Genomic DNA, 15,268 nt, shown 5'->3' on the forward strand with positions numbered 1-15,268 from the left:
TTGCATTGCTCCCAAGGAGTAGACGCGTGGTGGTCCCTACGGTGTTAGTTCGGTGGTCCGATCCAGAGTGTGTGTGAGCCAAAAGTTTGGTCCGCCTGGAGTTGTGACACGTGTCGGGAACTTGCTGTTAATGGTAGGAACTCCGTATTTTTATATATAAAAGAAAAATATTGTGGGATCCTTTGTCGGTAGGGTCTACAGGCTAACGTGATGGTGAGGAGGAAGAAGAAGATTCTGGCAGTCTCCTCCATATTTATCTTTTATTTTATAAAATCAAATTGTAAAATGTAAATAAATTGTTTTAGTTTTAGTTTCAGTGGTATAAAGTTTGGATTCATGTTTCCAAACGAATTTGAATTTAAAAATTCGATATTTCATCTATAATATCCAAATATGATATTTTTAAAAAATGACTCATCATTTTACTTAATAAGATATTTATTTTTAATTTTAAAAATTTAATCCCTTTACGCATATCATATAAAAATCAATGTTCCATTAGTAGATTTTTATTGAATGTTAACATGCCTCGTTTTAATATTTTAAAATTTATATTAAAAATAAAATTCAATTGATAACATGTTCAAGTTTAACAAAAAGATCAACAGTATGTAATTAAGTAAAATTAATTTTTTTATTCTAACCACTAGAAAAACTAAATTTATGAAATATGAAATCGAGGGACTTTTAAAAGTAAAGAGTATAGGGACTGAAAGTAGAATTAGAACCTTGTTTTCCTTTTTTATCTTTCGTGTCTGTTCTATGATTATCTGTTTTAATAAATAAAATATGGTCCGAGCCCCGGTTTAGTGAAAAATGAAAACAGTTAAGTACAAATAGGACAAGGTAACAATGAACAGGGAAGAATCTATACAAGAAAATGGGCTCTTAAAACTATAATGTATGCACACATTTCATGTATAGTTTCAAAACCATATTTGAATCATAGTATTTAGTGTTAGCATATCAGGTTAAATTGTAAGATTTTCTTGTATGGCAAGAAATGAGCCGCTAATGTTTCCACCAACATCAGGGAAAGTTTCACATCCGGGAAAGGGCTTGATCTTACCCTTTGGACCCACTTCCTCGGGGTACTTTACCAAGTGCCCTCTCATCTCTCTCACTTCCTCCGCTGCGAATTGTTTCCAGTTCATCTTACCTATTTGAACTATCCGTCTTACGCAGTCGAGACTCTCTGGTCGAGTGAAGCAGTCCTCGACAACTCCAGTATGTTCCGCCCAAAGTGACATCCTATACCCATATACCTATAATAAACAGCAAAGAGTTTAGGACACTCTTGGTGGTGGTGGTAGGGGGAAGATTGTGAAAACATCAAACCTCTATATTTGTGTTTCTACTATCATTTGGTTCATTTAGTAGACAGGGAAATTGCACCATTAATATGGATGTAACCAAGAGGTTACCTGTCCGAGTGGACTAGAATGTTTCACTGCCCAGGTATATTGAGGTTGGTAAGCTCCCATCGCAATCTCAGTGTCTCTGGTGCCCTCCATGGAGCGTTGATTGATGTTTGCAGATCCCACTATTACATACTCATCGTCCACTATCATACCTTTTGAATGAACATAGATCATAAATCTTCTACTCTTCCGGCCAAGAGACTGGAATGAAAAATCCAGGAATATATATGTTAGCGATGTAGGAACTTTAGGTTTACGCTTGAGATGTTCAAGAGAAATGGGATCTGGATCTGTTATGTTCTTCATTCAATTCAATCAAGCTCAAGATGCTGAACTACTAAAATATTGTTTTTGGAACATGGTATGGATTACCTCAGGAGTGTTTGCAGAACTAGGACTGTCATTGCCTGAAGGTTGAGATCCATCGTTCTCGCGATTGGCAAGACAGAAGAAATTCAAATAATCCTCTGGCGAGTAAACATCATCGAGTCCCACCTCCACCAAAGCCCTGTAAATAGTCTCGTACATCATTTCCCTAGTTTTGTGCTGCAACAATAGTAACAGTTCAAGGTCAAGGGTCCAGTATGTAGTCTAAAGATCATAATTCTCCAATTAAAACAAAAGATGACGATTCTAAGAAAATTTCATGCCAAAGCAATATAAACAAGTTTTAGTGCTCCAATTGAACCAAGATGAAACACCGGTGTATGTAATCACTTCCACAGTGAGATGGAAACAAGGAAGCACATCCTCTTTGAATCCCAGTTCTCTAAGAGTATTTGGAGAACTATATTGAGGATGTGCAGAATAAATCACAATCTATTCTATTCACAACAAGAGTTGCATTGGGTTTGCACAAAACTAAAGGGTAAGATCCTAATAACTACCACCCCAAAGCTTGCATGGAGTGGTCATGTCTATCCGTTGTGGGAAGAACGTAACAGAAGACAATTCAGAGGACAGCAAAGGACTCAGAATGAGATTTTGCATTCCATTAAGGAAAAATCGTAAAGATTAGACTAAGGGGAAAAAGTGTTGATAGAACTGAGAGCGAATTTGTATTTGTGTATGACTTGGAGCATATTTGATTAGAAGGGTTTAGGGGTGCAATTGATAAATAGTATAGATGAATTAGTGACACTATTGTATGTGTAATTGTTGCAGAATTCTGCTTCCATGGATAATACAACTAAACACTCATCCAAAAATAAAGCTTCTGTAGGACTTGCTCCGGAGCAGACATCTTGATGAATTCTCGAAAAAGATAACAATAATACGGTCAAACATTTAAACCTTTGAACACCAAATTTTAAGTCGAGCTCTACCTGCCAAAATAAAATCCTTTGAGTAGCATTGCCTGTTGGAACACCCTCTGGCCACATTGGCAAGACAATATAAGCAGCAAACCTCTCTTTTGCTTTAATTTTACTGGCAATCTTAAGCGCAATTTCCATTGGAATTAAGTTGTCAGCACCTGCAGAGAGAATGTAAGGTTTATAGTTCTGAACCAAAACTATAAAAAAATATCTCATGATTCGCATAAAAAATTCCATAAGACATCCAATACAAGAAATATCAGATGAAGCCATGAACAAATAGGGCTAACCAAATACTCTTAATTTCTAATTTTTGGATGGAAAACTTTGTTATTTTGTATGTGCTACAATGGCATATGTCTTAGCTCATGGACTAGATACATCCATAATCTGACTGATATATTTAACCAGGAAGTTCGCTACATTTATAATCTGATCGATTCAAGAAATATCAGACAAAGCATGAACAAATAGGACTAACCAAATGCTCTTATTAATTTTCAGTTTTTGAAGGAAAACTCGGTTGTTTTGTATGTTATTCTCTGCCTCCTTCTGTGCTACAATGACATATGCCTTAGCCCATGGACTTGATACATTATATTCAACCAGAAAGTTAGGTTCTTGATAATTTTACGATATTTTTTCAGCATACATCCAAGCATAAGATTTTACCACTTTCTATATTCAAACTGCTTAACTTTTGCAACTAAAGTTGCAATCACAAAGCAATATCCATTATCAACCTTGTTATGTTAGTCACAAACATCACTGTCATCAAAATCTAAGTTCTTTACCTAAGTCTTTATAAGAGCTCCAACTGAAGGAAGATCCAAGGAAATACTGATTCTCTATATAAATGAAATGCTGGGCAGAGCGAATGGCCTTCACATATGCTGTATGTATGCTCATATCAATGAGGACATTCTTACCGCACACCAAATTCTGTCACAAACAAATAATCATTCAGCTTCTACCCTGGAAAAAGAAGAAGAATAAAAGTAAATCAAATGCAACCTTCTCTTTACCTTGCTTGTCGCATCTTTGGGATCCTTTGGGAAGCCTTTAACAGAATTTGAATCAATTGAGCGGAAAATCTGCATGTGAAACCCCAAAACAATAAATAAAAACTCCATTTGTCAGAAAACTAAAAAGTAAAAATGAAAGCAGCTTCTGAAAATCACATTGGCCATGCAAAATTAGATCTATGATTTACTTGAACCTCACCCACCTAACCAGTCGAGTCGTGACCAAAGCCAAGATTAAGTAGCAAAATTACCTGAACATGCCAACCTTCTGGATCACTCTCAGAATCGTTAAAATCAGAAATTCCCATAATGTCCGGAATTCTTTCTATCCTCAGCAAAGCATCATCAAAGGGTTTCTTTAATTTTTTGAGTCCATGAGGCTTGGCTGACTTCAACCATCGTTCCTCAAAGTTGACCAGAACATCATATGCAGCTGGGCCATCAATTTTACTATGCATATCATGCCAAGGTTCTCTTGGACAACCTTCTGTAGAATTCTGCACAAGTAATTTGCAATAAAATAATGAGCAAGAAATCTTATTTACTGTGATGAATTACCATTAAACTAGCAATTAAAAGAATGGTAAGTAGGTACCGTATATGTTGGATTATGATAGTCATCCTTATGTAATGTTTGCAGCGTCCTAAATAGAGGATGATGTGGATCATCATATCGTCCATCACATAAGTCAAGGCCACCAACAAAAGCAATAATTTTTCTATTATTTTTCCCAGCATCAGCATCCACAATTACAGTTTTCTGATGGTGTGTATAAATTGTTCCAACCTCCTGATAATTGATCGCATCAGAAAAACATAGTGCTTTAGCCAAGAAACAGGATAACATATAACAAAAAGGTTGGTGAAAATTCAGGGATGACTTAATTTTTGTTAACCCTGGGTCCAAGGTTCCAATCCCTTGGACTTCCTAATATGTACCAGCTACCAATAAAAAAACTGATAACAAGATTTTCAGCAGAAATAAAACTAATAAAGTATTTGATATTTGACAGGCCTAAGAGAAATTGAGAATCCATTAAAAGAGGGAAACAAACAAACAATAACTCAGAAAAAGTACGAGGGAGAAGGGCATTTACCATCAAATTTAGAAAACAAAACATAGTCCCTATTCAAAGGAAAAAACAGTAGCATGAAGCAGAACTGCACAAGCGCTCTGATTTTTTTTTTGATAGAATATAGGCCTCATTAAAAAACCCCTTCATATCCTACATGTTATATAAGTAACATGAAGGACATAGGAAGGAGGAAAAGAGCGCCTCACAAGCGCTCTGATTATTTTCGGAAGGTTAATCACCATCATGGTATAGATACAAAAAAGTAATCAACATTTGGTCTATGAAGCATTTTAATAAATATCCAGAAAAAAGTGTATGAAAGACCTATGGTTTTTCCCTCATTCAGCCCTACTCTTTCAAAGTTTGAATGTAAATGTGAAAAAAGTTGACAAATACTACTTCAGGCTGTCCAAAAGCTAGCTTTTCTTGTGAAGTATGAAAAATCCAAGTCAAAAACATTTTTTCCCTATTGCCAAAAGTCATGTCATCAGGTGGTCAGTAGTAAATTGCCAAATGCAGCTACCACATATTACAATTTTTGTGCAAACTGTGAATTGAAAATCTTAGTAAGGCTGATAATGATTTCTCAACAAACACAATCTAGCAACCTATGTGATGAATCAGTCCAGCATCTTTTTTTGTTCTGTCAAGTTTCGTGGGAGCTGTGGAATAAACTGATTTGTTATTGGGGTATTAGTCTTGCTTTTCCACTTGACCCTCCATCCTTACTTAGTTCTTGGTCTGATTTGAGGCCTACTTCGGTTATCTGGAAGTTTATTCCGGGTGTAGTGTTATGGTCAATTTGGAGAATTAGAAATGAAATTGTCTTTGATAATGGCAATTTGGATAGATTGTCACTATTTTCATTGTTCGGTTAAGGCTAGCAAGATGGTTTCTAGCAAAATATCCTCTTTCCTCTATTAAGGTGGATTCTCTAATTGGTGATCCTTCCTTGGCAGATAATATCTCTGTTTCTAAGGAACTACTCAGACTTGTGTGCTGGTGGATTCCTCCCCCAGTAGTTTTTTTTTAAGTTGAATGTGGATGGGGCTTTTAGTAGAGTTGGGAGAGTTGCTGGAATAGGTGGTCTTCTCAGGGATTGGAATCGGGTTACATTGATCTCTTTTTCAGAAAATGTTGGTCCTTCTCATCCCTATTTAGCATAACTGAAAGCTATAAAAAGAGGTACTGATATCTTTGTTTCTTCAGAATGGCTGTTGAAGGGCAGACTCATTATTGAAAGTGATTGCAAGCTTGTAGTGGATTGGATCAAAGACCAAGCTTTGGTTCCTCCTTTCCTTTCAAATTTTGTTAATGAAATTGTATCTATTGTTTCTTTTAGAAATTTTATTGTTAGGTGGATTCCAAGGTCTTGTAATTGCGAAGCTGACAAGCTAGCAAAAGAGGGAATCGGGTGACGATTTTGTTTGTTTCAGTTGGTGTTTGTTTCTGAGTTAAGAAGCTAGAGGAGTGTGTGAGGTCTTATATTGTATGTAAAAGTGTTTTTAAGTCTTATGTAACTTGGCTATCATTAATAAATTGAGGTACTTTTTTCCTCCTTCCGCTAGTTGAGTCTTACCTTACGGGTAAGGTCCACTAAGAGGGAGGTTTTTAATGAGACCTCCTATTCCTATAAAAAAAAAACAAACACAATCTAGCATTAACATATAATGATGCCAAACTGAATCCAAATTGATGTGTGAAGTTAGGAATGCATTTATGGGATAAAACCATTGAAACAAATGGCCATTTAGAGCTAACCTTTTGCCTGACCCAACTATGTCTTTTTCCAGCCATACGAGGACAAAGTAACACATGCACTGAAGAGTGTTTGAAAAAACTACGTGTTTCCTCATCGTGGGTTGCCATTATTCCATCCTGTATTTGCCAATTTGAAGAGGTTAATTAACATATACGATGAGCAAAACTTTTTCAAGGTTAAAAGGGTATTAATTCCTATCTTCATAAAGTTCGCAAACACTCCTTGTCATCATTCATATGCACATTTCATTTTCTCCATTAACCAAATACGCACAATGATCATCATATACTTCTATTGTCATTAGGTTTAAACACTGAAGCTATAATGTACAGGAAATAACGTAATAATAAGTTACCGTTTTGTATCCTAAGATGCTTCTCGAAGTAGGATCATCCCATAGCATAAGTAGCACCCTAACTCCTTCCTGGGACTTTGACCTAAGAAGATCCCCCAAAGTGCAAGCTGAAGCAGGAGCACCATCACGTATCAGCCTAACTTTATGCCAAACTGACCACCCTGCAATGTAAATCAAGCGCCTAGCTTGACGGATAGCATCAAATATGTCACTCCAGCACTTTCCGTGCACATAGGTCATCCCCTGGTCAAGTTTTATGGTTGGAAGAATCCCATCAGGGACGTTGGCATCTTGATAAAGTGTCACTTTTACTCCCTTCCGAAGAGGAAAATATGTGCCAGGAACTCCCACATAATCAGGACCTGCTCCAACTCCATGACGATAGATGCTCAAATTCTCCATTGGTGTGTACTGAATTGATAATCTTAAGACAGCCCCAGGCTTACAGGGCTTTCCCTTATCATTCAGAATTGGGTAGCTTCCCTCAATCTTTTGCCCTGAGTATATCTGCTCAACTGGAATAGCTACGACTCCTATGATCTGTGACCCCAATACATCACTGTCTTTAACAAAAAATTGCACTTCGGCAGCCTGATGTGCAACAGGAACACAGAAATGTTGCATCCAGAAAGGGTTTTCACTATTGCTGATCACATATGTCCTTCCTATAACGGCACCAGTAATTGCAATTGTGACGTAAGGATCACTTGTAATCTTCACTTCCCCTTTTCCTCCAACTTTTTTGGAGATATTTGCAGAAAGATTCCCAAAAATATCTCCTATAGTCCTATGGAACATATCCATGTTGGGAAGATTTTTTGCCTCGAAAACCCATATATCTAAATCTCCATGAAGAAGCAAAACTCTCAGTGAACCTTTATGGAAAGGTACAATCTGCATACTCTGACCATTTTGTGAATCCTTACGGGGAAAGGCAGGTTGATTAGCCGAATCAGCTCGGCCTAAATCAGGCCCCTCCCAATTACTAGCATTACTTGAATAAACTAGACTATCTTGCTCAGGTGTTGAAGTGGCAGTAGTCACTGGAAGCACTGAAGGTGCCGGGGGTGATGCAGGAGCAGATGGATATGCACCAGAAAAATGCATATTACTCAATTGATGGTCCAAACGTGGATAAGCAACAGGTAGCGCACTACCCGTACTTGCTCCTAAGGAACTCAGACCGTCCTGCCTGTTATGTCCAGAGAAACTATTCTGTCTGGAGTGGAGCTCAGAATTAGGAGGATATTGCACAGGTTGTTGATAAGAGTTGGATCCAGACAAATGCATATTACTCAATTGATGGTCCAAAGACGGATAAGCAATAGGCAGGGCACTACCTGTACTTGCTCCTAAGTAACTCATACTATCCTGCCTGTAATGTCCAGAGAAGCTATTCTGTCTGGAGTGGGGCTCAGAATTACTTTCAGGAGGAGGATACTGCGCAGGTTGTCGATAAGAATTGTATGATTGCATATTACTTTCAGGTGGTGGTGGGTAATGACCAGATAGGGATTGGTTGTACGGGTAATGAGTTGAACCATAAATGTAACCAGTAGGTTGGGAAGGAGTTAGAGGAACCGGGTGTGCATATTGATAGGGAATTAGTCCAGGATGAGAATGAGAATGCCCATAGTCCATGGGAGCCGAACCAGGAGCGTGGCCTGGGGAAGGATACACATGAGGCGCATGAGGGTATTGGGGATTGAAAGGATATGGATATGGCGGATGTGCATATGGATCTTGATTTGGAGGAGGGTATCCATGGGGATAAGGGTGTGGATTATTATCCATTTCTCACAAAATTGCTCTTAATATCAAATTACTCTTTCTTTTATGATGGAAACAAAATCAAGTGAATTGCAGAAAAAATAACGAAACTTTGATCTTCATACATACAACAAAATCTGCACACACAAAAAAACACACAAATTCAGCTGTGTTTCTTAGTTTCAAACTTTCAATGGAGACTTCTAACAGTAATACTGCAAATAGAATTGAAAAGAGCAAACACCCAAGGATCCAATTGAACAAAGAACATAGAAAAGAAAAGAATATTATAAAAAAAGAAGCGAATTAACTCAGATTCCGAGTGAAAAGAAGCTTACCTACAGGGATGTTTTTTTTAAAAAAAAAATCACTGAAGAAGATGAATGATCCAGGAAAGAGAGATAGTGTATTCGGAGAAAAAGGTGTTGAAAGAAGTGATTTGGGTAAGAAATTACCTCTTTTGGAGTTGACAAAGCGCGTATCGATCAAGAAACCAAACATTGACAGATTCCCATTTTTATCTGCACGAAAATGCGTAGACTGGAAGGTTGTTCAACTGTTACTCGAACCCTCGTGGCAAGCAATTACTGCTGCTTTATTTTATAGAATCTGAAACATTGAGGAAGATCATCAGACCGGCTCTTATTCGCATAAATAAAAGAGTCCAAAATATTTTATTTAAATATTTAAAGTATATTTTTATTCAAAATATCTAAATATTGTTTTTCAGTTTACCTTGTTTTTCATTAAATTTTATTATATTAATTTTTTTTTATTTTTAATTGACTTACCATTTCTATTAAATTTTAGTTATATAAACATCAGATAATATTATGATCATCTTTCTTCATAATCTATCATCGCAAACTTCAAAATTTTTATATCACTTGTTAAAGTTTTCTAATTTATATTTAGCCTTTCTTTCACACGAATCTTTAAGAGAATTCAATTCATCGATCACTGTTTTTATGTTCTACAATCCACTTCAACTCGTATATAAGAGGAGTCAAAATTCTAGAATCATATCACATAAGTTTATAGGTAACAACAAATTATTATTTACATCGTTCACAAATGATTTTTCGTCAAAAGTAAAAAAGAATAGGGCAAAGTATATAAATGGTGGCCGATTATAGAATATTATTTTATTGAGTCTTCAGACTATTAAATGTTACAAAATAATCCCTCAACTATAAGATATTGTTTTGTTGAATCATTCATCTACTTCATATCTTGAGATTCGCTAGGAATAAAGAAGCATGTATGGTGAACTTATGCATTCATGTGTATATTTATAGATATGATAATCGTTACCCTATTTGCAAAACAGGTTCATGATCACAATGGGAAGGATGGGTAAAGATGCTGTTTTCAGCTGCCCCGAACTCCATAAACCTTGGATTGTTTTGAGGTTCTGTCCTGCTTCGAGCTGAAACCCCAAAACACACAGAGAACATTAGCTCTTATTCATAGAATCAAATACTAACATGAATGTTTGCTCATCAAGTTTTAACCTTAATTTTCAGCTGTTTATTAATGTCCCCAAGCTCACGCTCCTGCCAAACCATGAAAAAGCAGCTGTTAGCTAGGCATGACAAAGCTTTAGCAACCAAATTCTGCAATTACATTTGGGAATAATATATTACGACTGGAATAAGTACCTTTTTGCTGAGGTCTTCCATTTGTTCTATCATGATCTGTGTCTGCAGTGAAGATCATCAAGAAATTTCTTCACATTTCAAATATGTATTAGTAGGACTTGTTGACCAAGATGTGCCAGTAACTTCCTTTGTCTAGCCAGTGCAAGAGCGCCTTCAAGCTGTTTCTCAAGGTTCTGCAGCTCTTTAACATTCAATGGTCCAAGATCTTCTCCTAGCAAATGCCTGATATGAACATATATTTATACAATGAATGTCTAGGAAGGGTGATAATCTGTTTCTTTTCAACAAGTGATCGCTGTAAAACAGTTTTGCTATAAAACATTGATTTGAAAACTTCATAACCTTTGAGTGCGTTGCAGTGGTTCATATTTTGCCTTCAACTTGGCTACCACTTGGTACCAACTCTGTGCCAATATATATGCAAAGAATATATAACATAAAAACGAAAGTTTTAGAAATAGATATAGTATTAGATCTAGATGAATGAAAGAACCTGTGTTTCGCGAGCAAGGCTGTTGTCTTGAGGAGTAATGCAGCAACGCTGGTATCGCTCAAGCGTCTTGAATCTCTTGATCATACTGCAAAAATAGAAAGAACAAATAAAAGTTTTATTTAGAGAGGGGAAAAAACCAGAATCAAGCCAAAAATGGAAGTTCAAGGGGGTAAAGCTTGATTTTGTTAGCCCCTGCAGGCTTAAACCTCCACAATATGGTGAAATTTATAAATTACTATGTAAATCTTAGTTTGAGTTTTAGGTATACTCTGAACTAGAGGAACTATTCAGACCTAAACTTTTTTTACCAAAAAAAATCACATACAATGGGATAATAATTTTATAATATTCCATTATAAATTACAAGAGTATTACACAAGAGTAAATCAATCTCTCTCTATATATAATTATACAAATATAAGAATTCAAGAATTTTCGTATTCACCACATATTTAAATTTTTTTACTCTCATTTTATTTTTATACCAGACGATCAAATTGTAAATTTTTCTGTTCATGTCAAATAAAATTTAAAGCATAAACTCTAACATTTATATGTTGTACACTGCAGCAGGTCGTCTATATATATACTGGCAACATTATAAATCCAATACAAAAACAAGAGTCAGAATCACATAATATCATATATATATATATAAAAGAAAGCTCAAATGACCCATCCGTGGATGAAGTTGGTCTCACCAGCCATGCTTTTGGGTACCGAAGATCCTTCAGCCTGAACGTAGTGATTGTACCTGATGCAAGGGTAACTCGGAAAGCTTTCTAAAACAATGCATAACAAAAAAACAAAAGGACATATAATCTTCAACGTTGAATCATATCCAATTTCATGGTTTTCTAATCACTACTTCATATCTTGAGATTCGCTAGGAATAAAGAAGCATGTATGGTGAACTTATGCATTCATGTGTATATTTATAGATATGATAATGGTCACCCTATTTGCAAAACAGGTTCATGATCACAATGGGAAGGATGCAGGGTAAAGATGCTGTTTTCAGCTGCCCCCGAACTCCATAAACCTTGGATTGTTTTGGGGTTCTGTCCTTCTGCTTCGAGCTGAAACCCAAAATACACAGAGAACATTTGCTCTTATTCATAGAATCAAATACTAACACGAATGTTTGCTCATCAAGTTTTAACCTTGATTTTCAGCTGTTTATTAATGTTCCCAAGCTCACGCTCGTGCCAAACCATGAAAAAGCAGCTGTTAGCTAGGCATGACAAAGCTTTAGCAACCAAATTCTGCAATTACATTTGGGAATAATATATTACGATTGGAATAAGTACCTTTTTGCGGAGGTCTTCCATTTTTTCTATCATAATCTGTGACTGCAGTGAAGATCATCAAGAAATTTCTTCACATGTCAAATATGTATTAGTAGGACTTGTTGACAAAGACGTTCCAGTACCTTCCTTTGTCTAGCCAGTGCAAGAGCGCCTTCAAGCTGTTTCTCAAGGTTCTGCAGCTCTTTAACATTCAATGGTCCAAGATCTTCTCCTAGCAAATGCCTGATATGAACATATATATATATATACAATGAATGTCTAGGAAGGGTGATAATCTGTTTATTTTCGACAAGTGATCGCTGTAAACAGTTTTGCTATAAAACAGTGATTTGAAAACTGCATAACCTTTGAGTGCGTTGCAGTGCTTCATATTTTGCCTTCAACTTGGCTACCTCTTGGTACCAACTCTGTGCCAATAGCCCAATATATATGCAAAGAATATATAACATAAAAACGAAAGTTTTAGAATTAGATGTGGCATTAGATCTAGATGAATGAAAGAACCTGTGTTTCGCGTGCAAGGCTGTTGTCTTGAGGAGTAATGCAGCAACGCTGGTATCGCTCAAGCGTCTTGAATCTCTTGATCATACTGCAAAAATAGAAAGAACAAAGAAAAGTTTTATTTAGAGAGGGGAAAAAAACCAGAATCAAGCCAAAAATAGAAGTTCAAGGGGGTAAAAGCTTGATTTTGTTAGCCCCTACAAGCTTAAACCTCCACAATATGGAAAAAGAAGTCAGGAAAAGTACAGGTAGAGTTGAAACATTGGTTAAACAGATCAAAGGATTAAAATACACCAAGGCATAATGATAGTCATAGTATTAAATTGCGGATGCAAATATGCAATAGTTTTAAGGTCACTGTGATATTGCAATCACATCCACAACACAAAAACATAATTAATTTTAAGAAACAATTCAAGCGCAACGCAACTGAAACGCCATAATCGCATCGGTAACCGTGATCGTAATTTAATACCATGATGAAGACAAACAATCTTCCTGGTTTCTCCGCTGATCAGTCAATACTAGTTCATGCATCTTCTTCTTTTGGCTTTATTGGAGAGTGAAAGAAAAGCAAAACCATAGGTCTTGGGAAGGGCAGAAACTTAGTCTTTAGATTGATTCTGAGAAAAGTCATCATACTGGGTTTGTTTGTTTGTTTTTTCACTTCTTTAAGCTTTCAGGTTAAAAAAAAGGTCACCTTTCGTACTAGTACTCCAACACCACCGGTGAAAACATTTCACAAGCAGCTGAAGATCATCATAAGAAGCCATAAAAAAGTAGAGATTTTGTTTGATGTTTGCGAAGAAGAGTTGTTTTGCAGTTAAGTTAATTTAGAGAAAAAAACTTGAGAGAGATAAAAAAATCCGATTCTTTTACACGTAAATGGAAGTACAAGGATGACAATATGCAAAATCAACAACCAAATTGTAAATAAAAATGAAAAACACACACACAATATGCACACATATATGTACTAGTAGCGTACCCAGAACTACCAAACTCATAGAGCTTGCCACGACTGGAGAAGATGATTAGGGCAACTTCAGCATCACAAAGAACAGAAAGCTCATAAGCTTTCTTGAGCAAACCATTTCTTCTCTTAGAGAAGGTCACTTGTCTGTTGATCTTGTTTTCTATTCTCTTCAGCTCCACTCTTCCTCTCCCCATGTCTATCCTCTATTTTTTTCCCCTTTCAAAAACTCTATTTTCTTATAACAATGAGCAGTTTGTGCTATACAAAAATGGAGGTTGAAAAAAATAAAACTAAAGGGTTCTAAATAATTGCTTTGGTCTGAACGAAGTGAAGGTTTAGAAAGGCTACATAAATGTTAAAAAAAAATAGATATGTGCAGCAGGAAGCTTACTGGATCTTCTTTTTGCAATAAAATGGAAGCTCACTTTGTATTTCTCCTTTCTTATTTATTCTATTTTTCCGTTTTAGTTTGGGCAAAAATGCATCTGAGTTCTTTGTATTTTTGAAAACAATAACGTGATTCTCGATTAATTTTATACTTAATGTGATCTTCTAACTAAAAAAATAAATTTAATGTGATTATTTGACTAATATTTTTCGTTGTTGATCGTTACGGTGCTACATGATTGTTCACGATATTAATGTGACCGTCCACTGTGACTATCGACATAGTAGATAGACTAAATTAATTTTTGATAGTGTTCAAAGACAAAATTAATTTATTTAAAAATTCAGGGACTTATTTGATTTTTTTACAATTGAAACTATCTCAAATTTAAAACTTAAAATATAAAAACATTCAAATAGTAAAAAAAAGTAAATATAAAAAAATACAAAAAATAAAAATTAAATTATTAAAAAAAGTATATATATTAAAAATACTATTAATTTTGTTTTCTAAAAATAAATATAAATTATAAAATGATAAATTATACCTAATATATGCATGTATTAATATATAATCATATCATTAACACTTATTCAAAGTATTATGATTGGATTAGTCGATATTTATAAATTTTGTATCAAAATATAACTAGAAAATATAATTAGATTTGTGTATCAATGTGAGTAACTTAACGATGGTTTCTAATTGTATTTTGATACAAAATTTGTAAGTCTCGATTAATCTAATCAGAGTACTTTGTACAATGTTGATAATGACTATTTATTACATGTATATATTTTATATAATATATGTTTTTTTAAAATATTTTTATTTTTTAATAATTTATAATTTATAATTTTATAGTTATTATTTTTTAATAATTTATAACTTTTTAGTATTTTTGAGATATACATTTATTTTTTAATAATTTAATTTTTATTTTAATATTTTTGTATTTAATTTTTTGAATATTTATATACTTTTGTATTTTAAATTTAAGATAATTTTTATTTTTTAAAAAAATAAATAAGTCCTTAAACTTTAAAAAAAATCAATTTGACCATCGAACAAGACAAAAAAAACTAATTTAGCTCATCTTTCATGTCATTCGCCATGTCAGCAACCACCTTAAACTACCACTTCAGCATCATGAATTGTCATATCAGCACCGTAACGGTCAACGATAGAAAATGTTGATCAAAGGGTCAAATTGG

The 15,268-nt window shown here is 35.0% G+C and overlaps 2 protein-coding genes across 2 annotated transcripts; both read right to left on the reverse strand.

The window, feature by feature from the left end:
* Positions 1-919: 919 nt before the first annotated feature.
* Positions 920-8,862, reverse strand: LOC120132987 (phospholipase D gamma 1-like). The gene is made up of 10 exons (XM_039149659.1): positions 6,956-8,862; positions 6,600-6,716; positions 4,358-4,552; positions 4,014-4,259; positions 3,763-3,831; positions 3,532-3,679; positions 2,747-2,895; positions 1,794-1,967; positions 1,425-1,622; positions 920-1,265 (listed from the first exon to the last, which is right to left on the reverse strand). Exons 1-10 carry the CDS (start codon positions 8,747-8,749, stop codon positions 972-974), a joined length of 3,384 nt encoding a protein of 1,127 aa, XP_039005590.1. The 5' UTR covers positions 8,750-8,862; the 3' UTR covers positions 920-971.
* A 1,178-nt stretch (positions 8,863-10,040) lies between these two features.
* On the reverse strand, positions 10,041-13,872 carry LOC120132961 (agamous-like MADS-box protein MADS3). Its single transcript, XM_039149633.1, has 7 exons — positions 13,679-13,872; positions 12,694-12,778; positions 12,535-12,596; positions 12,312-12,411; positions 10,387-10,428; positions 10,240-10,281; positions 10,041-10,154 (listed from the first exon to the last, which is right to left on the reverse strand). The coding sequence occupies exons 1-7, from the start codon at positions 13,858-13,860 to the stop codon at positions 10,041-10,043; spliced, it is 627 nt and encodes a 208-aa protein (XP_039005564.1). The 5' UTR covers positions 13,861-13,872.
* Between the last annotated feature and the right edge of the window lie 1,396 nt (positions 13,873-15,268).

This window comes from Hibiscus syriacus, unplaced genomic scaffold (genome assembly GCF_006381635.1).
Source record: "Hibiscus syriacus cultivar Baekdansim isolate YM2019G1 unplaced genomic scaffold, ASM638163v2 tig00110570_pilon, whole genome shotgun sequence".
NCBI lineage: Eukaryota > Viridiplantae > Streptophyta > Magnoliopsida > Malvales > Malvaceae > Hibiscus > Hibiscus syriacus.